The following is a 17,425-nucleotide window of genomic DNA, read 5'->3' as shown; positions in this document are numbered from 1 at the left end:
TTTTTTTTTTTTAGTTTTATTCATTTCAAACAGGCCGGATCCGGCCCGCGGGCCGTAGTTTGCCCATGGCTGACCTAACCACTAGGCAGTACACCTGACACTAATACAAAATAATATTGACTGTAAACTGTAATGGGGGAAAAAAAGGCATTGCTCCCTATAGCTCAAAATAAATAAGTAAATGAATGGACTAAAAGAACCCTTTCTTTAAAAGGGAAACTTAGTTATCCAGAAACCCAGTACCTAAGGCAAGGCAGAACTTATCTGGCTAAGAAAACAGAAGTGATGAGCAAAGTCTGTGCACCTGGCCTGCCACTGGTTTGCTTTCTTCCTCCTTTCATTTACACACACACACACACACACACACACTCAGACATATGCACACACACACACACTAACATGCATGTATACTCTGAAGGTCTACAGAACTGGAGATCCAAGTTCCTTTAAATATATAAAAAGGAAAAAAGGATGGAAATTTGGGAGGCTATTTAGCCATGGAAGCACTGACGTGTCCAGAGGCAAAGGTAGCCCATCCACGCACCACCCAGGAGGATGGTTTTTGCCTGAACAATTTCAAGACTTCCCACCCCACTGGCAAGGCCTTTCCTCTGATGGATATCTGTACAATAAGTTGCAGTCAACAGATGTTTAATCTTTTTGCAATTCTGACAAGATCATCCCTATTGTGAAATGAACTCATCTTCGCTAGACGCCTTTAATTGTTGGATTTATCGAAGTTCCTTTGTTCCGACTCTGTGTTTCCCAAGCGATTAAACATTTTGGACTTTATGAGTAATGTTTTTCAGTCAATTAATAAACTAGAGTTCTCACTGCTGTTTTGACTTCCCTAGTGGGTTTTCCAATAGGAAAAAAAAAATAGCTTGTCATACCAACGCAAGTATTCCATTCCACATGACCATTAGATATTCCTCTGGAAATAATCCACAGGCTGTTCCGTTTCTTCATTTGTCCTGTGAGCTCAGAGTTACGTGAAACCACCCCTGGGAGGTGGAGCTGTTCCCGGGGAGCTGAACTTGGGGCCATGATGAATTCCCGAAGGTAAGGAATGCCACCTGGGGCAGTCTCTTGGTACACAGCCTGGCTCTGCCTTCTTTCCTTAGCAACAAACCCACAGACATTGCCACTGGCCAATGAAGGCCATTTTTTCTAATTTGAGTTTTTGACATTTTCTACACAGAGCTATGCCAGACTCTGTCCTTTGTCCCTCTTACCTGATAAGTTACGTACTGAAACTCCTTTTTCTGAAAGTCCCTTTTCCCCATGGCCAGCTCTTACAGGGGTCCCCTCTACCTGTAACATCCTAACGGCACAGCTCCATCAGCACTCCTGGTGGCATGCACGCAGATGAACCATTTCACAGCAAAACTGCTGGAAACAACAGTCTAAACACATCGCCACATTCTCATTTTCTCCGTTCCCTGGAGCCCACTTCCATCACACACTGGCCTTCCACAACTCCACCGGTGCTGTCAAGAGTCCCACTGATGTTCATGTCAGCAAACCCAACAGTGCATCTCGGTCCTCACATCACTCTGCTCTGGACAGATTTTTGACACGGTTTATACCTTTTTCTTCTCAACGCACTTTTTCCTTGGCCTGGCCTCGCTGACACCAGATTCGGGTTTTCTTCCTGCCTCACTGACACGCTCAGTGTCCTTTGCTAGTTCCTCCTTTCTTTCTTGACTCTAAATGCTGGAGCGTCTCAGGGGTTCTTTTTTTTTTTTTTTACCTCTCCTCTCTCTTATTTTTTAAATCTGTGTTCCCCCTAAAACCTCATCCAGTCTTAAGACTTTAAATACTATTAATGAATTGATACCCCTAGCCCCACCTTTACCCTGAGTCCCAGAGGCATACATGCGATTGCCTATTTGGCATTTTCAACTGGATGTTCAATATAATATGCACCTCCGGCATAAAATATCCTAGACAAAGCTCACCAGATTAGCTCCTCCTCTTGTCTTCCCCCATCAAGCATCCCTTCTGCACTGCTCAGGCATCGGCTTGGATTTCTGTTTTTCTCTCGCATCACACATCCCATTCATCAACAAGTCTTGTTAGCTCTACTTACCATCACCCACTCTGACCACCTTGCATCATCTCTGTCACTACCATCACAATCTCAGACTAGTCCCCTAACTGGTCTCCCCAGTTCTACTCTTGCCCTCAACAGTGTGTGCTTTATAAGGTAGCCCTAGTGATTTAATGTATAAATCACATTGTATCATTAATTCCAATGGCTGCCCTTCATTCTTCCTCCTTACCTCGGCTCACAGACTCTTCATAACCCAGGCCCCATTGACCTCTGTAAATACTCATTCCTTGTCACTCTCCCCATCCCTCTTTTTTACACCACAATGACCTTCTGGCTGTTCTCCATGCTCCCAAACTCATTCTTACCTTAGCACCTTGGTACTAGCTGTTCTCTCTACCTGAAATGCTCTTCTTCCCCACTGTTCACGGCTCACTCCCCCACTCTATTCAGGTCTCTGCTCAAATGTCACCTCTTTTAAGAAGACTTTCCCACCACCCTATTTACAATGTCTCCCCTGCCCTTCCTTGCCTGCACGCTTCAATCTGTTTGTTTTTTTTTAAGCCTTGTCAAAACAAGACCACCAGAAATTTTGGTTGCCTCCCCCCACCAAAAAAATTGGAAGAGAGAGAGAGTGATCATCCTTCACTCTTTTACCTACTTTATTTTTCTTCACAGCACTTGTCACTACCTGAAAGTTAGCTGTCTTTTTGTTTACTGACTGCCCCCTCTACTAGAATATAAGACACAAGGGGGCAGGGACTTGTCTAAATTTCTCCCACAGCTGTACCCCAGAGTGTGGAAGAACATGTGACTCAGAGGTGCTCAGTACATCTTTGATGATCCACTGACCCACTGATTGAGGAGACTTGATAAATGAGTGTCTACAGTTCTCTAACCCCAAAGCAGCAGCTGGCTGAGCATCCTTCTTTCTTCATGGACCTTCTTTCCAAAGAATCATGCTGGGTTTGAAATTGGTTCTTCCCCTTTTCTGGGATTATGAGAAGGTTCTGTCCACTCAGGATCTACCATCACCCATTCCAGCTGCTACTCGGACAGCAGAGGGACCTCTTCGTCGGAGGCAAAGTCACTAAAGTGGGAATCGGAGCGTGAAGTTTTCAGCTATGCCAGAGGTTATCTGACGCCGTCCATTTGCCACTGGCCCAGCCAGGGACTCCTCCTGAATATTCTGGTAGGGGGTGCCAGAAGGATGGCAGCCGTAAACAGAGAAACTGAGGCCACCCAAGGGCAATCAGAGAAAATCATATTCATAGCAGGTCCCTGTCCTAAATCTATTGATTGTTATAATTACAGAGTAATATTTTATAAAGTCTGATCAAGCAGAACTAGAGAATTTACCAAAAAAAATCTTAAAGTTGTCACGTAAAAATAATCGTGTGCATATATACTGTGCGATATATGTCAAAGTGTTTAATATAAAGATAGTAAAATTTAACCCTACCTGTTATACATCAGGCGCTTGAAATCTTGAAATAAAGTGTCTTTATTTTTGTCAATAAAACCGATGACAGAATAGCTAATGGAGGAAAAAACATAGAAAATGTTCATTACTCACCAAGCAAGAGCCACATGTAAAGCTTTTCTAGAAATCTACAGCACCCTCCCACTGTTAATTATGCAATCAGTTTATGAGGCTGATTCTGTCCTCGATGTCCTGTGGTAAGGAACATCACATTTTACCTCTTAAATAAAGGAGCTATTGTTTCTATTCTTCAAAAGCAGAGCAAACATCATTACCATAATTGCAATTAAGATCATTTTCTACTGGCGTACTGCTTACCTCAAAAAGATGACTCTTAAAATACAGACAGCTGTATTTATCATCCAGCATTACTAAGATAAAAGCAAACCAGCGACACACAGGAACTAAGGGCCTCATCCGTAGGGAGGTCAAGGGGCTTGCCTAAGGTTCGCTCAGCGTGTTCAGGGTGGGATAAAAGAATCCAAGGAGAACCGCAAAGGATGGTAAGAGCTGGATAAGCAGAGGAGAAAGCAGAAGGCAGATCACACAGGGAAATAGATTATTAAACAAAGGGAAGGAAGCAGGCACATGCATGACATTCTTGAAAGAAAACGAGGAGGCCAGTGTTCATGGTCTGGAGCAGTGGTTCTCAACCTTCTGGCCCTTTAAATACAGTTTCTCATGTTGTGACCCAACCATAAAATCATTTTCGTTGCTACTTCATAACTGTAATGTTGCTACTGTTATGAATCGTAATGTAAATATCTGATATGCAGGATGGTCTCAGGCGAACCCTGTGAAAGGGCCGTTCGACTGCCAAAGGGGTCACAAACCACAGGTTGAGAACCGCTGGTCTGGAGGAAGGGAGATGAGTAAGGTCTTGAAAGCCCAGTAGTTGGTGAGAAAGGTGGGAATGGGACCTGTTCTGCTGCAGTGACGGGCATGGCCTCTAGGTGGCGCACACTCAGGGCTGGGGGTATAAAAGTCATGGAAGATTCTGGGTGATGGTAACTCTAGATGCAGCTGCTTCTTACAGCTCTGTTTTCTCACCTGTCTACATGTCCCCTCAACAATCACGTCAATGCACACAGTTCTCAGATCTCTAACCCCGAACCCTCGCCAATATTTCAGCCTTGCATACTTAATTCTGCAAGAAAGTCCCATCATGCTATGCAGCCCATGGGGGTGGGGGGCACGTGCCTCCCCCACTCTAGGTCTTCTTCCTAATACCTTCAAGCCATATTTGACTGAACCCTCGAAGTCACCTGACTCAATCTATCATGTAACCCATAAAACTCAAACTTCCAAGCCCTTATTTTGGGCTTTGAAGATTCATTATGATTTGATCTGAATCTATTTTTCTAGGCATTTCTTCTTGTCTTTGCTACAAAAAGGACACACTCCTGTCAAATGGAGCCAGTAGCTATTTCCTAAATGTTTAGCACTCTTCCCACTTGTTCCTATAAAAATATAGTCCAGCATCCAAGGACTACATCAAGGACCCGAGGCAGCATTGGCTTCCCTGGGTGTATTACACACAGCTAGAAGGATGATATCATTTCCTTATTCTGAATCCTGACAACAAGTCCATATGGCAACTATTTCAGACCATCTTTTATTGTATCAATGTAAGCATGTAAATGTGTGTGTATATATATGTGTGTAAGTATTTATATAGATAATATAAAAATGTATGTGTATAAATACATACACACACCACCATATGTGCATGTATGCATCTTACGTGGAAAGCTCTTTGTGGGCAGGGGCCACACTTTAGAAAGCACCATGCACACAGAAGATGTCCAGTAAAAACCTAAAAAAGGACTGGAGGGCTCAGCATCGAGGCAGGTGAGATTTAACACAGACACACCCAATAGGAGGAGGCAATGTGACCGCAGAGGATACACTTCAACCAAATGGGCCTAGTTGCTGAAAAGACATCTGGCCACAAAGCCTCACACACCCCCTTTTTTCTAGCTCCTAATCCTATCACTGCTCCATCCCCAGCTCCTTCCCTCTTCTGCACTCAGGGAGGTTGGCTGGAGTTCTGGAGGTCAGGAAACCTACTTATTGTCTCAGCTCTCCCATGAACATGCTGTGTAACCCTGGGTATGACTTTTACACTCTCTGCGTAGGTTTCCTCATCTGTAAAATGAAAGGGCTGGCCTGGTGGTCTCTAAGGCCTCTCTGTCCAGCCCTGCTTCTATGCCACTGCGAGCGAGATGAAAGCACCCAGTAAGCGAGGTCTGGGTTTTCAGTGGGAGACAGCTGTGCGGTGCTGATCTTCCCTCCTCAGTATTCTGGAACCTGGGAACAGGACCAGAAAAAGAGGAAAATGGTGCCATACCAGCCCTAATGGCTAGTGTGACAGATGGGGTGATAATTTCGAGCCATATTATTTTATATGATTCCAGAGTTTTAATTTAAATCAGGAACAGCTATTAAAATTTCTTCAGATGTCTTTTCAGCATGTAGAGATCATCATTTGCCTTTTTATAGTTGTTTCATCTCTTCCTATCATGGGTTTTATGAATATAAACAGAATTCCTAATGTAAACCATAAGGAGAAAGAACAAGAGAGGCCTTTACACAGTAAGGAGCAGTGTTCAGTGGACAAAGCTTACTAAGTACAGTGGGCTGGAAAATGCCCCCTGAACAGCATCCATGCCTAACTCCTCAGACCCTATGAATGTTGACCTTATACGATAAAAGGTGTGGTTATGTGAGGGATGATGAGAGGAGCAGCTTATATGGTATTACCCAGGAGGTGCCTTAATGCCTTCACAAGTGTAGTTTTAGCTTAGAAGCAGATGAGATTTAACACAGACACACCCAAGAGGAGGCAGCAATGTGACCACAGAGGCAGAGCCTGGAGCGATGGGGCCACAAGCCAAGGAATGCTTGCGGCTGCCAGAAGCTGAAAAAATGCTCTTCTCTAGAGTCTTTAGAGTGTGGCCTTGCCGACACCTCGATTTCAAACTCCTGGCCTGCTGAACTGTGAAAGAATAAATTTCTCCTGTTTCAAGCCATCAATTGAAGGTAATTTGTTACAGCAGCCCTAGGAGACTAAAATGCTAAGGTAGTTATATTTTTTTTAGTTATATTTTCTTGTCAATTTCTACTTTTATTGTAATCAGAAAATGTGCCTCCTGCAAATTTTACTTTTCAAAAAATATTTGATAAATAAAATGGCAAAACTGGTCATGATGGGTGACTCTCACTTCAGGGCCTGTGTGTCTGCTGCCTCTTCTGCTTGGAACTCCCTCGCTTCTCCCTCCTCTCTTCCTAGTTCTTTGCCCTGATTAAACTCTTTTACTTTTAGGACTCAGCTTGGGTATCACTTCCTTCAGCAAGACTTCTCTATACTCCACTCTGGGTTAAGCATTCCTGCTCAGTGTTCCCATAATGCCTGTGCTTTCTGCCTCCCATTCATCCTTCTTTATAGTGACCTACAATGTATCTGCTTATAACTTCCTTTACACTAGTGGTTCTCAACCTTCTGGCCCTTTAAATACAGTTCCTCATGTTGTGACCCAACCATAAAATTATTTTCGTTGCTACTTCATAACTGTAATGTTGCTACTGTTATGAATCATAATGTAAATATCTGATATGCAGGATGGTCTTAGGCGACCCCTGTGAAAGGGTCATTTGACCGCCAAAGGGTTCGCGACCCACAGGTTGAGAACCGCTGCTCTACACTATTACCTTCTTCGGAGAAAGGCCCATCTCATCTATTGTTCTATCCTAGTCCTTAACTTGGTTTATTTATCCATCTGTTGATTTTGACTGACGAACAACTATGCCAGGAGCTGTGCATGGCCACACAGTGTGTGCTCAATAAATGTTTGAAAAGCAAGGAATGCATGAAGCGATGCCAATTTTTATTTTTAAGTGGAAAGATTAAAGGAGGCCTATAAAATGACTGAAAATAATGCAAATGAACAGGAAAACAACCTATATTTCCCCCTGGTTATAATTTCTGAAGTGAGGTTGCATGCAAACATCACGTTAGGTGCCAAAGTAAGATACTCACACTACATCCCCTGCGTAATGTCGAATTCGGAAGTCCCGATCAAACTCCAGGATTTTGTCTGAGGCACAGAGCTAAGAAATCAAGAAGGAGATTATTTTTAAAACAGCCATTTACACTTTCCTAAAAATATATTCCAATTTCATTGAAGAAGATAATTTTATTACAAAATCGTGATATCATTGTGAATGAAATCACACTGTGTGAGGCTTGATTTAAATATTCTGCTTGTGTGGTAACCACTGGGAGCTTTCACTAGAAACCCACACAGCACCCTCTGCTGTTGAATATGGGCGAATGACCAAGTTCTGGACAATGGAAGGAGTGGAAGTGAGGTGAGGCTGTTCCAGGCCAAAGCTGGTAAGAAATGGACAATCGTCTTCTGTACTTTCTTTTCTCCTCCCACTAGCTGGATGCAAAGAAGGACACGGGGGATGGAAGAGGCAGAAGATGAAAGAAGTGTGGGTCCCTGGAAGAGAAATAGACTTCTATTGTCTATGATACTTAAATCTTGGCTGCTATCATATACCCTATATAATTAAGAACTAATATGCTAATTAGACCGAACAGCAGAATGACCGTCCGGACGACCTTCACATGAAGCCGGGGCTGCGAGGGCGGAGCCCCTTGCAGGAATTTCATGCATCGGGTCTCTAGTATCCTATATAATAAAAGGCTAATATGCAAACTGACTGAACGGTGGAACGACCGATCGCTATGATGTGCACTGACCACCAGGGGGCAGACGCTCAATGCAGGAGCTGACCCCTGGTGGTCAGTGTGCTCCCACAGGGGGAGCACCAATCAGCCAGAAGCCAGGCTCATGGCTGGCAAGCACAGCAGCAGTGGTGGGAGCCTCTCCCGCCTCCATGGCAGCGCTAAGGACCCCTCGGGGGATGTCTGACTGCTAGATGTTGTGCACTGGGCCACGAGTATATATATATTTAAGAATAGTTTATTGATTTTTAGAGAGAGAGGAAGGGAGAGAGAAACATCAATGTGAGAGTACAACATTAATCAGCTGCCTCCTGCATGCCCACTACTGGGGATTAAGCATACAACCTGGGCATGTGCCCTTGACTGGGAATCAAACCAGACCTCCTGGGGCATGGTAAGATGCCCAACCAACTGAGACAGGGCTCTTGGCAGCCAGCCTACCCTGACTGATATGGTTTCATTCTCCATGTTCCACTTAAGGAGGGCATTTAAGTGCTTGCTGTCTGCCAGGCATGTACATCTTTCAATCCTCACAAGTGATATTTAAAGTAAGTATCATGAGCTTTCCTTTTCACACAAGGAAACTAAGGCTCAAAGAAGTCAGGCAATTGGCAGAAGGTCACACAACCATTAACTGGTAGCTCTGGGAAGGATCCCTGGGACCAAATGTAATGTCTGTGCTTCCCATGCACACAGTAGCCTGGCTTATCTGCCTTCTGCTAAGCTGGGACCCCAGTTCAGGCCTGTCATTGCTTAGATATCAACCTTGATCCTCTCTCTCTTATTAACCTCTTGCTTTTTTTTAAGTCCTCATTCAAGGATATGTTTTTTATTTTTTATTTTTTGAGAGAGAGACATCATTAGCTCTCTCTCGTATGTACCCCGACCAGGGATGGGACCTGCAACCTAGGTATGTGCTCCAACTGGGGATTAACCCACAAAATTTTTAGAGTATGGGACAACACTCCAACCAACTTTTATAAAACCCTTTTATTTATAAAATCCCCAAAGGAAAGGGACCCAAGATATGTCTGTACCAATTAAATATTCTTACATTTGGATTCACAGTGATGAAAATATTCTGACAGCTTGGTTATTTCACTTCTTTCCTTCATTAGGCAAAAATCCCAGAAAATAACACATTTAAAAATTCCCCATCTTAGTGGTTGTCTGGGGGATGATGCTGGAGGAAGGAGCCACCTGGCCCAAGAGATGGCCAAACCCAGGCTCCCACGTTTAAAAAAGGAGAAAGAGAAACAGAAAGAGGGAGAGGGAAGGAGGGAGGGAGGAAGGGAGGGAGGAAAGAAAGAGAGGAGAGGGAATCCCATCTCTACAGATTAATAACTGTTCAACATTTCCAATCAAATCAGTAGTAACTGCTTAAATGCACTATGTACAGTTGCTACCTTAAGAATAAGATTATATTTCAAAATACTTGGTTGACACATTTAATTCATGTGTATAAATGGCCAAGGTAACACATATAAAAAATGAGGTGATTTCTCATGGGAGCGTCACAGTTATTTTTTAAAATGAAATAGAGCCTTGCATGTGTTAATTGAAAATTCAATATTCTGTAAGATTTATTTGGTATGACCAATTCATTTCAAATTTGACAAACACTGATGGTCTATCATCTGGTAGACACAATTCTAGGCGAGTCTCCAAAACCTGAACAGTGATTACAAAGGACATTTTTAACCCAGTCCTCCAAAACGGGGCCCGCGTAATCATGCCATCTCTAACAACATCATGCTAAAGGATTTAGGTTGCTTCTAACTTTGCTCACTGCTCTGTCCCCAGCACCCAGGATTGTACCTGAAAAATGAGAGGCACTTAGTAAGCATTTGCATTATAAATGGGGAACAACTAAAGGGATAGTAGTATGTGAAAATCGACTTGTAGTAGGGCTGCAAGTCATTCCTCAGTAGCAGACCAAGGAGAATATTTTAGCAATAAACTGTCCTAAAATAAATATCAGCTAGTAATCTGCATCTGGGTGGTTTGTGCTTTGTCTAGTTAACTGTGGAATCTTCCTATCCTGATTACATAATTTCAAAGGGGATGAAGCTAGAGAACATATTTCTTCGTGCTGAACAATGGAATGCATCCTAGATTTACATGGATGACGGAGGAGCAGAAATGTGTGCCCCTTTTCTGTGGAAGTGAGGAAGAATGGGGACTGGTTTTCCTCTAGCTTATGGCTGCTAGACAAGCCTGCATTTGTAGGAAACACTTGGGGATGATGGTGTACCCCCTCCTAGGACAAATATTAATGGTATACTACCATGCAAGGCAGAGCACAAAGGTCTGACAACTACAACTGCCACCAATGATTCAGAAATAGGATCTATAGCTAAGACTTTTTTTTTAGAATGTGAAAAATGGGGGGAGGGGGTGGTTAAAAAATATACCCATGCATATAAGGAACGACTTTCCTGGCAACAACTAGAATTACAGCTAGAATTTCTCTGTTTTTAAGAAAGTCACATAGTCTGGCAAAGCACACATACCACATCGGCTAGCTGAGGGCTATAGTAAAAAGTCGAGGACAAAAGCTATTTTCAGTGCCAGAATGATGATCAGGGCTGCGGGAGCAAAATCGAGCACATGCACAAGGACTCTGTACCTATTGGTTAGCAATGACATCATCCCTTTTCCTATTTCTAGTCAATTGAGCAGTCTGGAGCGCCCTCTCCTGGATGATGTGAGTTTTATCAACCTTGTCCTCCTATAAATCAGAGAAGGCAGAATTTATCCGCAGCAATCAATCCTTCACTGGATGCTTATGGCCTGTGTAGATGGGACACACGGTTGTGATAACCTAACATAGGAAGTCATTTAAGTCTGCCACACAATGCGGAAAACCTCACGCACGAACGCGAGAGGACGTTCTCAGTACACACGTTACCTTGCGGCTGGAGAAGTGCCCATGTTTGCCCAGCTTGCTGTTCAGTGCTTCGAGGAACATTGCGTCGGTGACCTTGCCGACGTTCATGCAGGCGTCGTCCAGGATGGCGATGATCCCCTTGTGCTGCTGCTCCACCAGGTCCACGATGATCTGATTGTTCAAGTAGTCGATCTGCGGGACACAGCACAGAGGCAATGCCCAAGGGGGCAGGGGCCGGACGCGGAAACACCAGTGCCCCGTGTGCATCAGTTACGTCAAGCTCCCTCCATGGTAAACATGTGAATGACACCTGTGAGGTCTGACACTCGAATTCCCTCAGAGGCTTCTTTGCAACAGGAGACACTGTCTTCGATGAGAACAGGTCCAGGCAAAAATTATAAAGTGGGTAACGTTTCTCCCATCACTACCTGCTGTTTTAATCTTGCCTCCGCCTCCTGCACCTGACCCTGTTCCTTCAGACTCTCAATCCCCTAATCTGCTTGCCATTAACCACAAGACCCAGAGTGCACTAAGTGCCAGCCAATAACCTTAAAGTATCATTTGACATGTAATTTGACGAAGTGAAGGTATTACGCAGAACTTGCATTCTATGGACCTGGATTAAAACCCAAAGGAACATTCCCCTCCAATTTCCCAAAGTTAACAAGCCTATATGGGTATAAGAGTTTTGAGGTTTTTCAGGATATCTACCATAAAGAATGTAATGCTGAGATTAAGTATCTATAAGAGGTAAGAATGAGCTTTTCATTTACTTCCATGAGCTGAATAAAGTTATAAGTAACTCCTGGCTTTCTGGCAACTTCAATACACACAGGGTTTATACCAGCGGTCGCCAACCTTTCGGACCTCATGGACCACCGGTGGTCCGTGGACCACCGGTTGGCGACAGCTGGCTTATACAACAATTCTCTCCTACACCTGTTCATTCTGATGCCCTGCAGCTTACACATCACCTGCAGCTCACAGAGAGCACAGGGGCCTGGCCGGGTGAGCTGTGCCTCATGTGAGGATGGGCGGCTGATTGTCTTACATTTTAATCTGTGTGTTAATGTGCTCCATCTCATTGACAAGATGGCTGAACTGAGAGCTGTCTCTATTAACTTCTGTAAGATCCATAACTCAAAATAGATCATTAAAGTGCCTCAGTATTCCTGTTCCGTGCTATTTAAAATCAAGGACTCATGCCGGTTATTTGTCTGTGGCTTTCAGCTCCATTCCTAGTCTTTCAATTTCTTTTCTATTTTACAGACACAAAGTCTCAAAATGGGTGGCTTTTACTTTCTTTTTTGTACTCTTCTGGTTTGTCTAAATCAGTGGTTCTCAATAGAGGGTGACTTAGAGCCCTGGGGATATTTGGCAACCTAATGTCTGCTGACATTTAAAACAATTTCCCCCCCAATTTTTATTGATTTCAGAGAGGAAAGGAGAGGGAGAGAGAGATAGAAACATCAATGATGAGAGAGAATCATTGATCGGCTGCCTCCTGCACGCCCCACACTTGGGATCGAGCCCACAACGTGGGCATGTGCCCTGACTGGGAATCAAACCATGACCTCCTGGTTCATAGGTCGATGCTCAACCACCGAGCACACCAGCTGGGCTGTCTGCTGACATTTGTAATGGTCACATCTAGAGAGTGTTATGGGCCTCCAGTGGGAAGAGGCCAGGGATGCTGCTAAATAAACATCCTACAGTGCACAGGACAGGCTCACATCAAAGATAGGTCTGGTCCAAATGTCGCTAGTAGAGCGACGGAGAAGTCCTGGCCTAAATATTTACCTTTCTTGTGGCATTTATTACATTTCTAATTAGGGAGAAAAGTTATTTCCACCTTTTGGAAAAATATCCTTAAAATACTCAAAAAGCAAGAACTGTATATTAATGAATAGCTGAAATTTTAGACTTTGGGATGGGGGAGTTAGAGACTAAGTCTTTTGTCCCAGGGACAAAGAAGTAGGTTCCCTACAATTCTAATGATATAAACCAAAAGTGACTCATCTTTGTTAAAGAGTCCAGTAACTGTTAGTTCGTAAGTTTCATGCTGCTTAAAGTAGTGGCTTCCAAACCAGTTTCTTCCAGCAACTGGCATCTCCAGGAGGTTTCTTAGGGGCCCAGGGGCACACAGAGATGTGGGGGGCAGGCTCTGGGCCCCCCAGTACCAGTCCAAGTTAAGCAGCTTTGTGCTGAGAGTCAAGTTCTCAACAGCGAAAGGTGACCTGCAAACTACGGCACCAAAGGCTTTTAAAATGGAATCACTTAGACAACCAGACATGTGTGCCTCCCCGTGAGAGTTCACACACCATCGGTAGAAAAACACTGGCCCCTGAACCTGGTCGAGATTCTAGATCTAACAACCAAGGACATACAAAAAACAGAGAAACATAGTCGATGACAGCTCAGGAATCTGATCAGCAAAATCCAGACTCGGGAAACACAACGAAACAAAGGACCCGTAATCTTCAACAAAAGATTATAAGGAAAAAGAGAGAGAGAGGGAGAGAGAGAGAGAGAGAGAGAAAGGCAGACAGACACTGGGTGAAGAAAATCTACAGATATGTGAGAGACCTATTAGCCAACCACAGTATAGGAGCTTTATTTGGATCCAAATTCAAACAGACTGTAAAAACAAAACAAAAGAACTCTAAGACAATTGAGAAAAATGTGAAATCTGAACATTGACTGAACATGTGACACTAAGGAATTACTGTTAATATTTTAGGTGTGATAATGGTATTGTGCTTATGGTTTTTAGAGAAATACACTGAAATATTTACAGATGAAATAAGTCACATTATTGTCACATCACAGTCTGAGACTTGCTTCAAAAGCTCTGGGGATGGGTGGGTATAGTCCACTGATGACTGTTAAAGTGGGGTGATGCGTACATTAAGTTTATTATATTATGATCTCTGCTTTTAGATCATATATTTGAAATTTCTGTAAAAAAAAAAAAAAAAAAAAAAGAATGAATCACTATGTTCAGAAGTCTGGGGTTCTTAAAGGAAATACTTGCCCAGAATAGTGATTCTCATCTAGGGGGAGCTGGCATAGGGTCAGGCTTCTGCTCTCCTGAGGTCACATATTTCTTGGTTTATTTCGCTAAAAATTTTTGCGTGTTCAGTGCTTTTGCTCCCTTTTCAGATGTTTGAAATCGCTTCCTCCAATTGTTGACTTTTCTCTTTATCAACCATGTCGGTGGAATTTGATACTCTGATGATTAAAGGATATTTTTGACCAGTATCTCTGAATCACATCTGGGTAGCAAGTTTTATGATTCAATTTGCTATAAAAACCTAAGCCTCAGTTTTAATTGGGTGTTGTACAACACATTCATTCTGAGAACGCTGCATATAAACTCCACTGAGTTACATCTGAATTGTGTTGTAAGAGTTCACTCCTTAAATCAAAATGGTAGGTAATAATTATAAAGTCATAGCACACTTTGGTTTATTTGAAATAGGCAAAATTTATACTGATATACTTGGAGAAAATTTTACGGCATTCTAATGTTTAACAAATGCAAGGCAAAGAGGCAATCTGAGACAGGGACGCTAGCATTGCTTCCTTTTTCCAAATGAGAGGAGAGGGACAGTGGGAAGGTAAAAAGGAATATAAAAGTAATTAAAATAGGGCCTTTCGAATAGTTTTTTTACTGCTATCATGTTGAATATCACAAAATAAATACTGACTTTATTTTTATTGTCTCTACTCTTTGACAAGAGGATAAACACAGTTTTATAAACACAGAAACTCAGGGACGCTCCGATGCTTTTGCATGGCTCAAGTCTGTTCTTAAAATTGTTTAAAACAAAAATTCAAAAGAAAAATTACTAGGTCTCATTTCCATCATGATTGTCATGCTTTTTAGCGGTGATCTCTGGATTTGCACCTGAGACCAGGCCTGCGTTCTGGTGACGTTATTACCAGGCTAGTGTGACTCTGACAAATATTACAGTTCACAAAGAGCCATGAAAAGAGAGGTGAGAGTGGAACTGTGACATGCAGGAAAGAAACGGAAATGAACTGAATGTAAGTGTTTCACGCAGGGATTTCAGAGAAGAGGAATAACATCCACTGAGGACAATACCATGTCATGTAGCTAACAAAGCCGAGAAGGAGGAAAAATAAAAAAGGAGTAACAGGAGAAAAAGAAAGAAAAAGAGGAAGGAGAAGAAACTAAACCTGGAAGCAAAGTTCAGCCAATTTAAGGCAAAAGTTGCTGCTCTGAATAACTTATAAATGATGCTGAACTCTTAACAGACATATGTGAACCAGAAAACCCATGTGGTTCCCGCCATAAAGTGGAGATGTTAAGGTTACTGATTAAAACTCAGCATTTTCTGGGCACCAACAAGGGAGTCTTTTAAATTAGGAAAAACCCATCTACCTACCCTGAAAATGAAATGTATTTACACATCCCCAAAAGAAAAGCTGAAATGTTGTTGTTTCATGTACCCAGACAGATTTTTAAAAATGCCTTTTAAAAAATGGTAGGATTTGGCATTATCATCATGTGTGACGGGCCTGGACATTGTCCCCAGAGGTGCACTCACGTGCTTCCAGGGGATCCCTTCTCGCTGGTACTCCTCTTGTTCTTGCTTCAGAACCAGCTGAATAAATAGCTGCTGCAGTTTCTCGTTGCAGTAATTGATGCAGAACTGCTCAAAGCTGCAAGAAAGGAATACATTATGTTTAAACAAATAAAAAGCAAACAGCAGACCCTCGCTGGTTTGGCTCAGTGGATAGAGCATCGGCCTGCAGACTGAAGGGTCCTGGGTTCGATTCTGGTCAAGGGCACTGGCCGGGTTGCAGGCTCCATCCCCGGAGGGGTGGGGGGTGTGTGTGCAGGAGGCAGCCAATCAATGATTCTCTCTCATCATTGATGTTTCTATCTCTCCCTTCCTCTCTGAAATCAATAAAAATATTTGAGAAAAGAAAAAAAAGTAAACAGCAAGGTTTTTTGGTTAATCCTCACCTGAAGATATTTTTTAAATATGTATTTTTATTGATTTCAGAGAGAGGAAGGGAGAGGAAGAGAAAGAAACATCAATGATGAGAATCATTGATTGGCCTTCTGCACGCCCCCTACTGGGAAATGAGCCTGCAACCTGGGCATGTGTCCTGAAGGTGAATCGAACCATGACCTCATGGTTCATAAGTCAATGCTCAACCACTGAGCACACCAGGTGGGCCTGAAGATATTTTTCCATTGATTTTTTTAGATGGGGAGGGAGTGAGAGGGAGCGAGAGAGAAGGGGAGGGAGAAAGAGAGAGAAAGAGAGAGAAATATCAATGTGAGGAACACATTGATTGGCTGGCTTGCACACCAATCCCGATTGGGGGTAGAGGTCGAACCTGCAATCCAGGTATGTGCCTTTGACTGGGAATCGAACACGAGTCCCTTTGGTGCACAGGCTGACCCTCCAACCACTTACCCACACTGGACAGGTCAAAAGTACACAATAGAGTTGTAAGTATTTAACCTGTTTACCTGTTGTTGTCGAAGATTTCAAAGCCATAAATATCCAATACGCCAATAACAGTGTTTTTCCCATGCACTGTGGTGTCATAGTTCTTGACCTCAATAATATCATTGATGCGAGTCACAATCCAACAAAAAAGACGCTCGTATATTGCCTGTGAGGAAAACAACATCATAAATTCTTGCTGGTTTGGGATTGAGTCTCTGTTTTGGTTGTGATATGTTTTAAATTCCTCTCCTTCTTAACATTTAGCATAGCTGTTATTACCCGAAGCAGAACAATACAAAATGCAGATTGTCTGATAAAAAAAGCAATGTAATGGATGCAAAACTAAATGGTTTGAGTTTTTAAGATTATTATCAGTATTATGCTTATTGTATTCCAACAACATTCCCCAGGTACATTTCCATACTCAGCTATTTCAATAATTTGCCTACTCCCCCAGGTAAGTCACTTCCTTGCTTTGTTTTGAATCTAAAAAGTGGGAAAGCAACGAGTTAATAACTACGTTCTGCGAAAGCTCTGTAAATTTGAAAAATGCAAATATTGATTTATAATGCTACATAAAGACCTGGGCTAAAGGCCACAGTTTGACATTCCCTGAGAATCAAACACATATCCAATACACAAGGATATACAAGCCAAGTCATACGTGGACAAAGGCACTGCACACATGAACAGAGAGCCATATCCTGGTACAAACATGCTCTGCAATGTCACATCCTTAGAAAGCCTTTCCTTA

At 42.8% G+C, this 17,425-nt stretch overlaps 1 protein-coding gene across 1 annotated transcript in view; it reads right to left on the bottom strand.

Moving 5' to 3' along the window:
• MYO1D (myosin ID) overlaps positions 1-17,425 on the bottom strand; it is a 273,264-nt gene that overhangs the window by 157,701 nt on the left and 98,138 nt on the right. Inside the window, exons 9-13 of the mRNA XM_070394306.1 lie at positions 16,692-16,837; positions 15,754-15,868; positions 11,201-11,371; positions 7,576-7,646; positions 3,516-3,590 (exon numbers count right to left, since the gene is read on the bottom strand). Of these exons, the coding sequence (XP_070250407.1) occupies positions 3,516-3,590; positions 7,576-7,646; positions 11,201-11,371; positions 15,754-15,868; positions 16,692-16,837 (578 nt within the window). The remainder of the gene's footprint in view (positions 1-3,515; positions 3,591-7,575; positions 7,647-11,200; positions 11,372-15,753; positions 15,869-16,691; positions 16,838-17,425) is intronic.

This window comes from Myotis yumanensis, unplaced genomic scaffold (assembly GCF_028538775.1).
Source record: "Myotis yumanensis isolate MYYU_CA2020_CCGP unplaced genomic scaffold, mMyoYum1.0.hap1 SCAF_16, whole genome shotgun sequence".
NCBI lineage: Eukaryota > Metazoa > Chordata > Mammalia > Chiroptera > Vespertilionidae > Myotis > Myotis yumanensis.
Note: the sequence above shows the minus strand (reverse complement) of the source record. Positions and strands in the feature narration are given on the sequence as shown.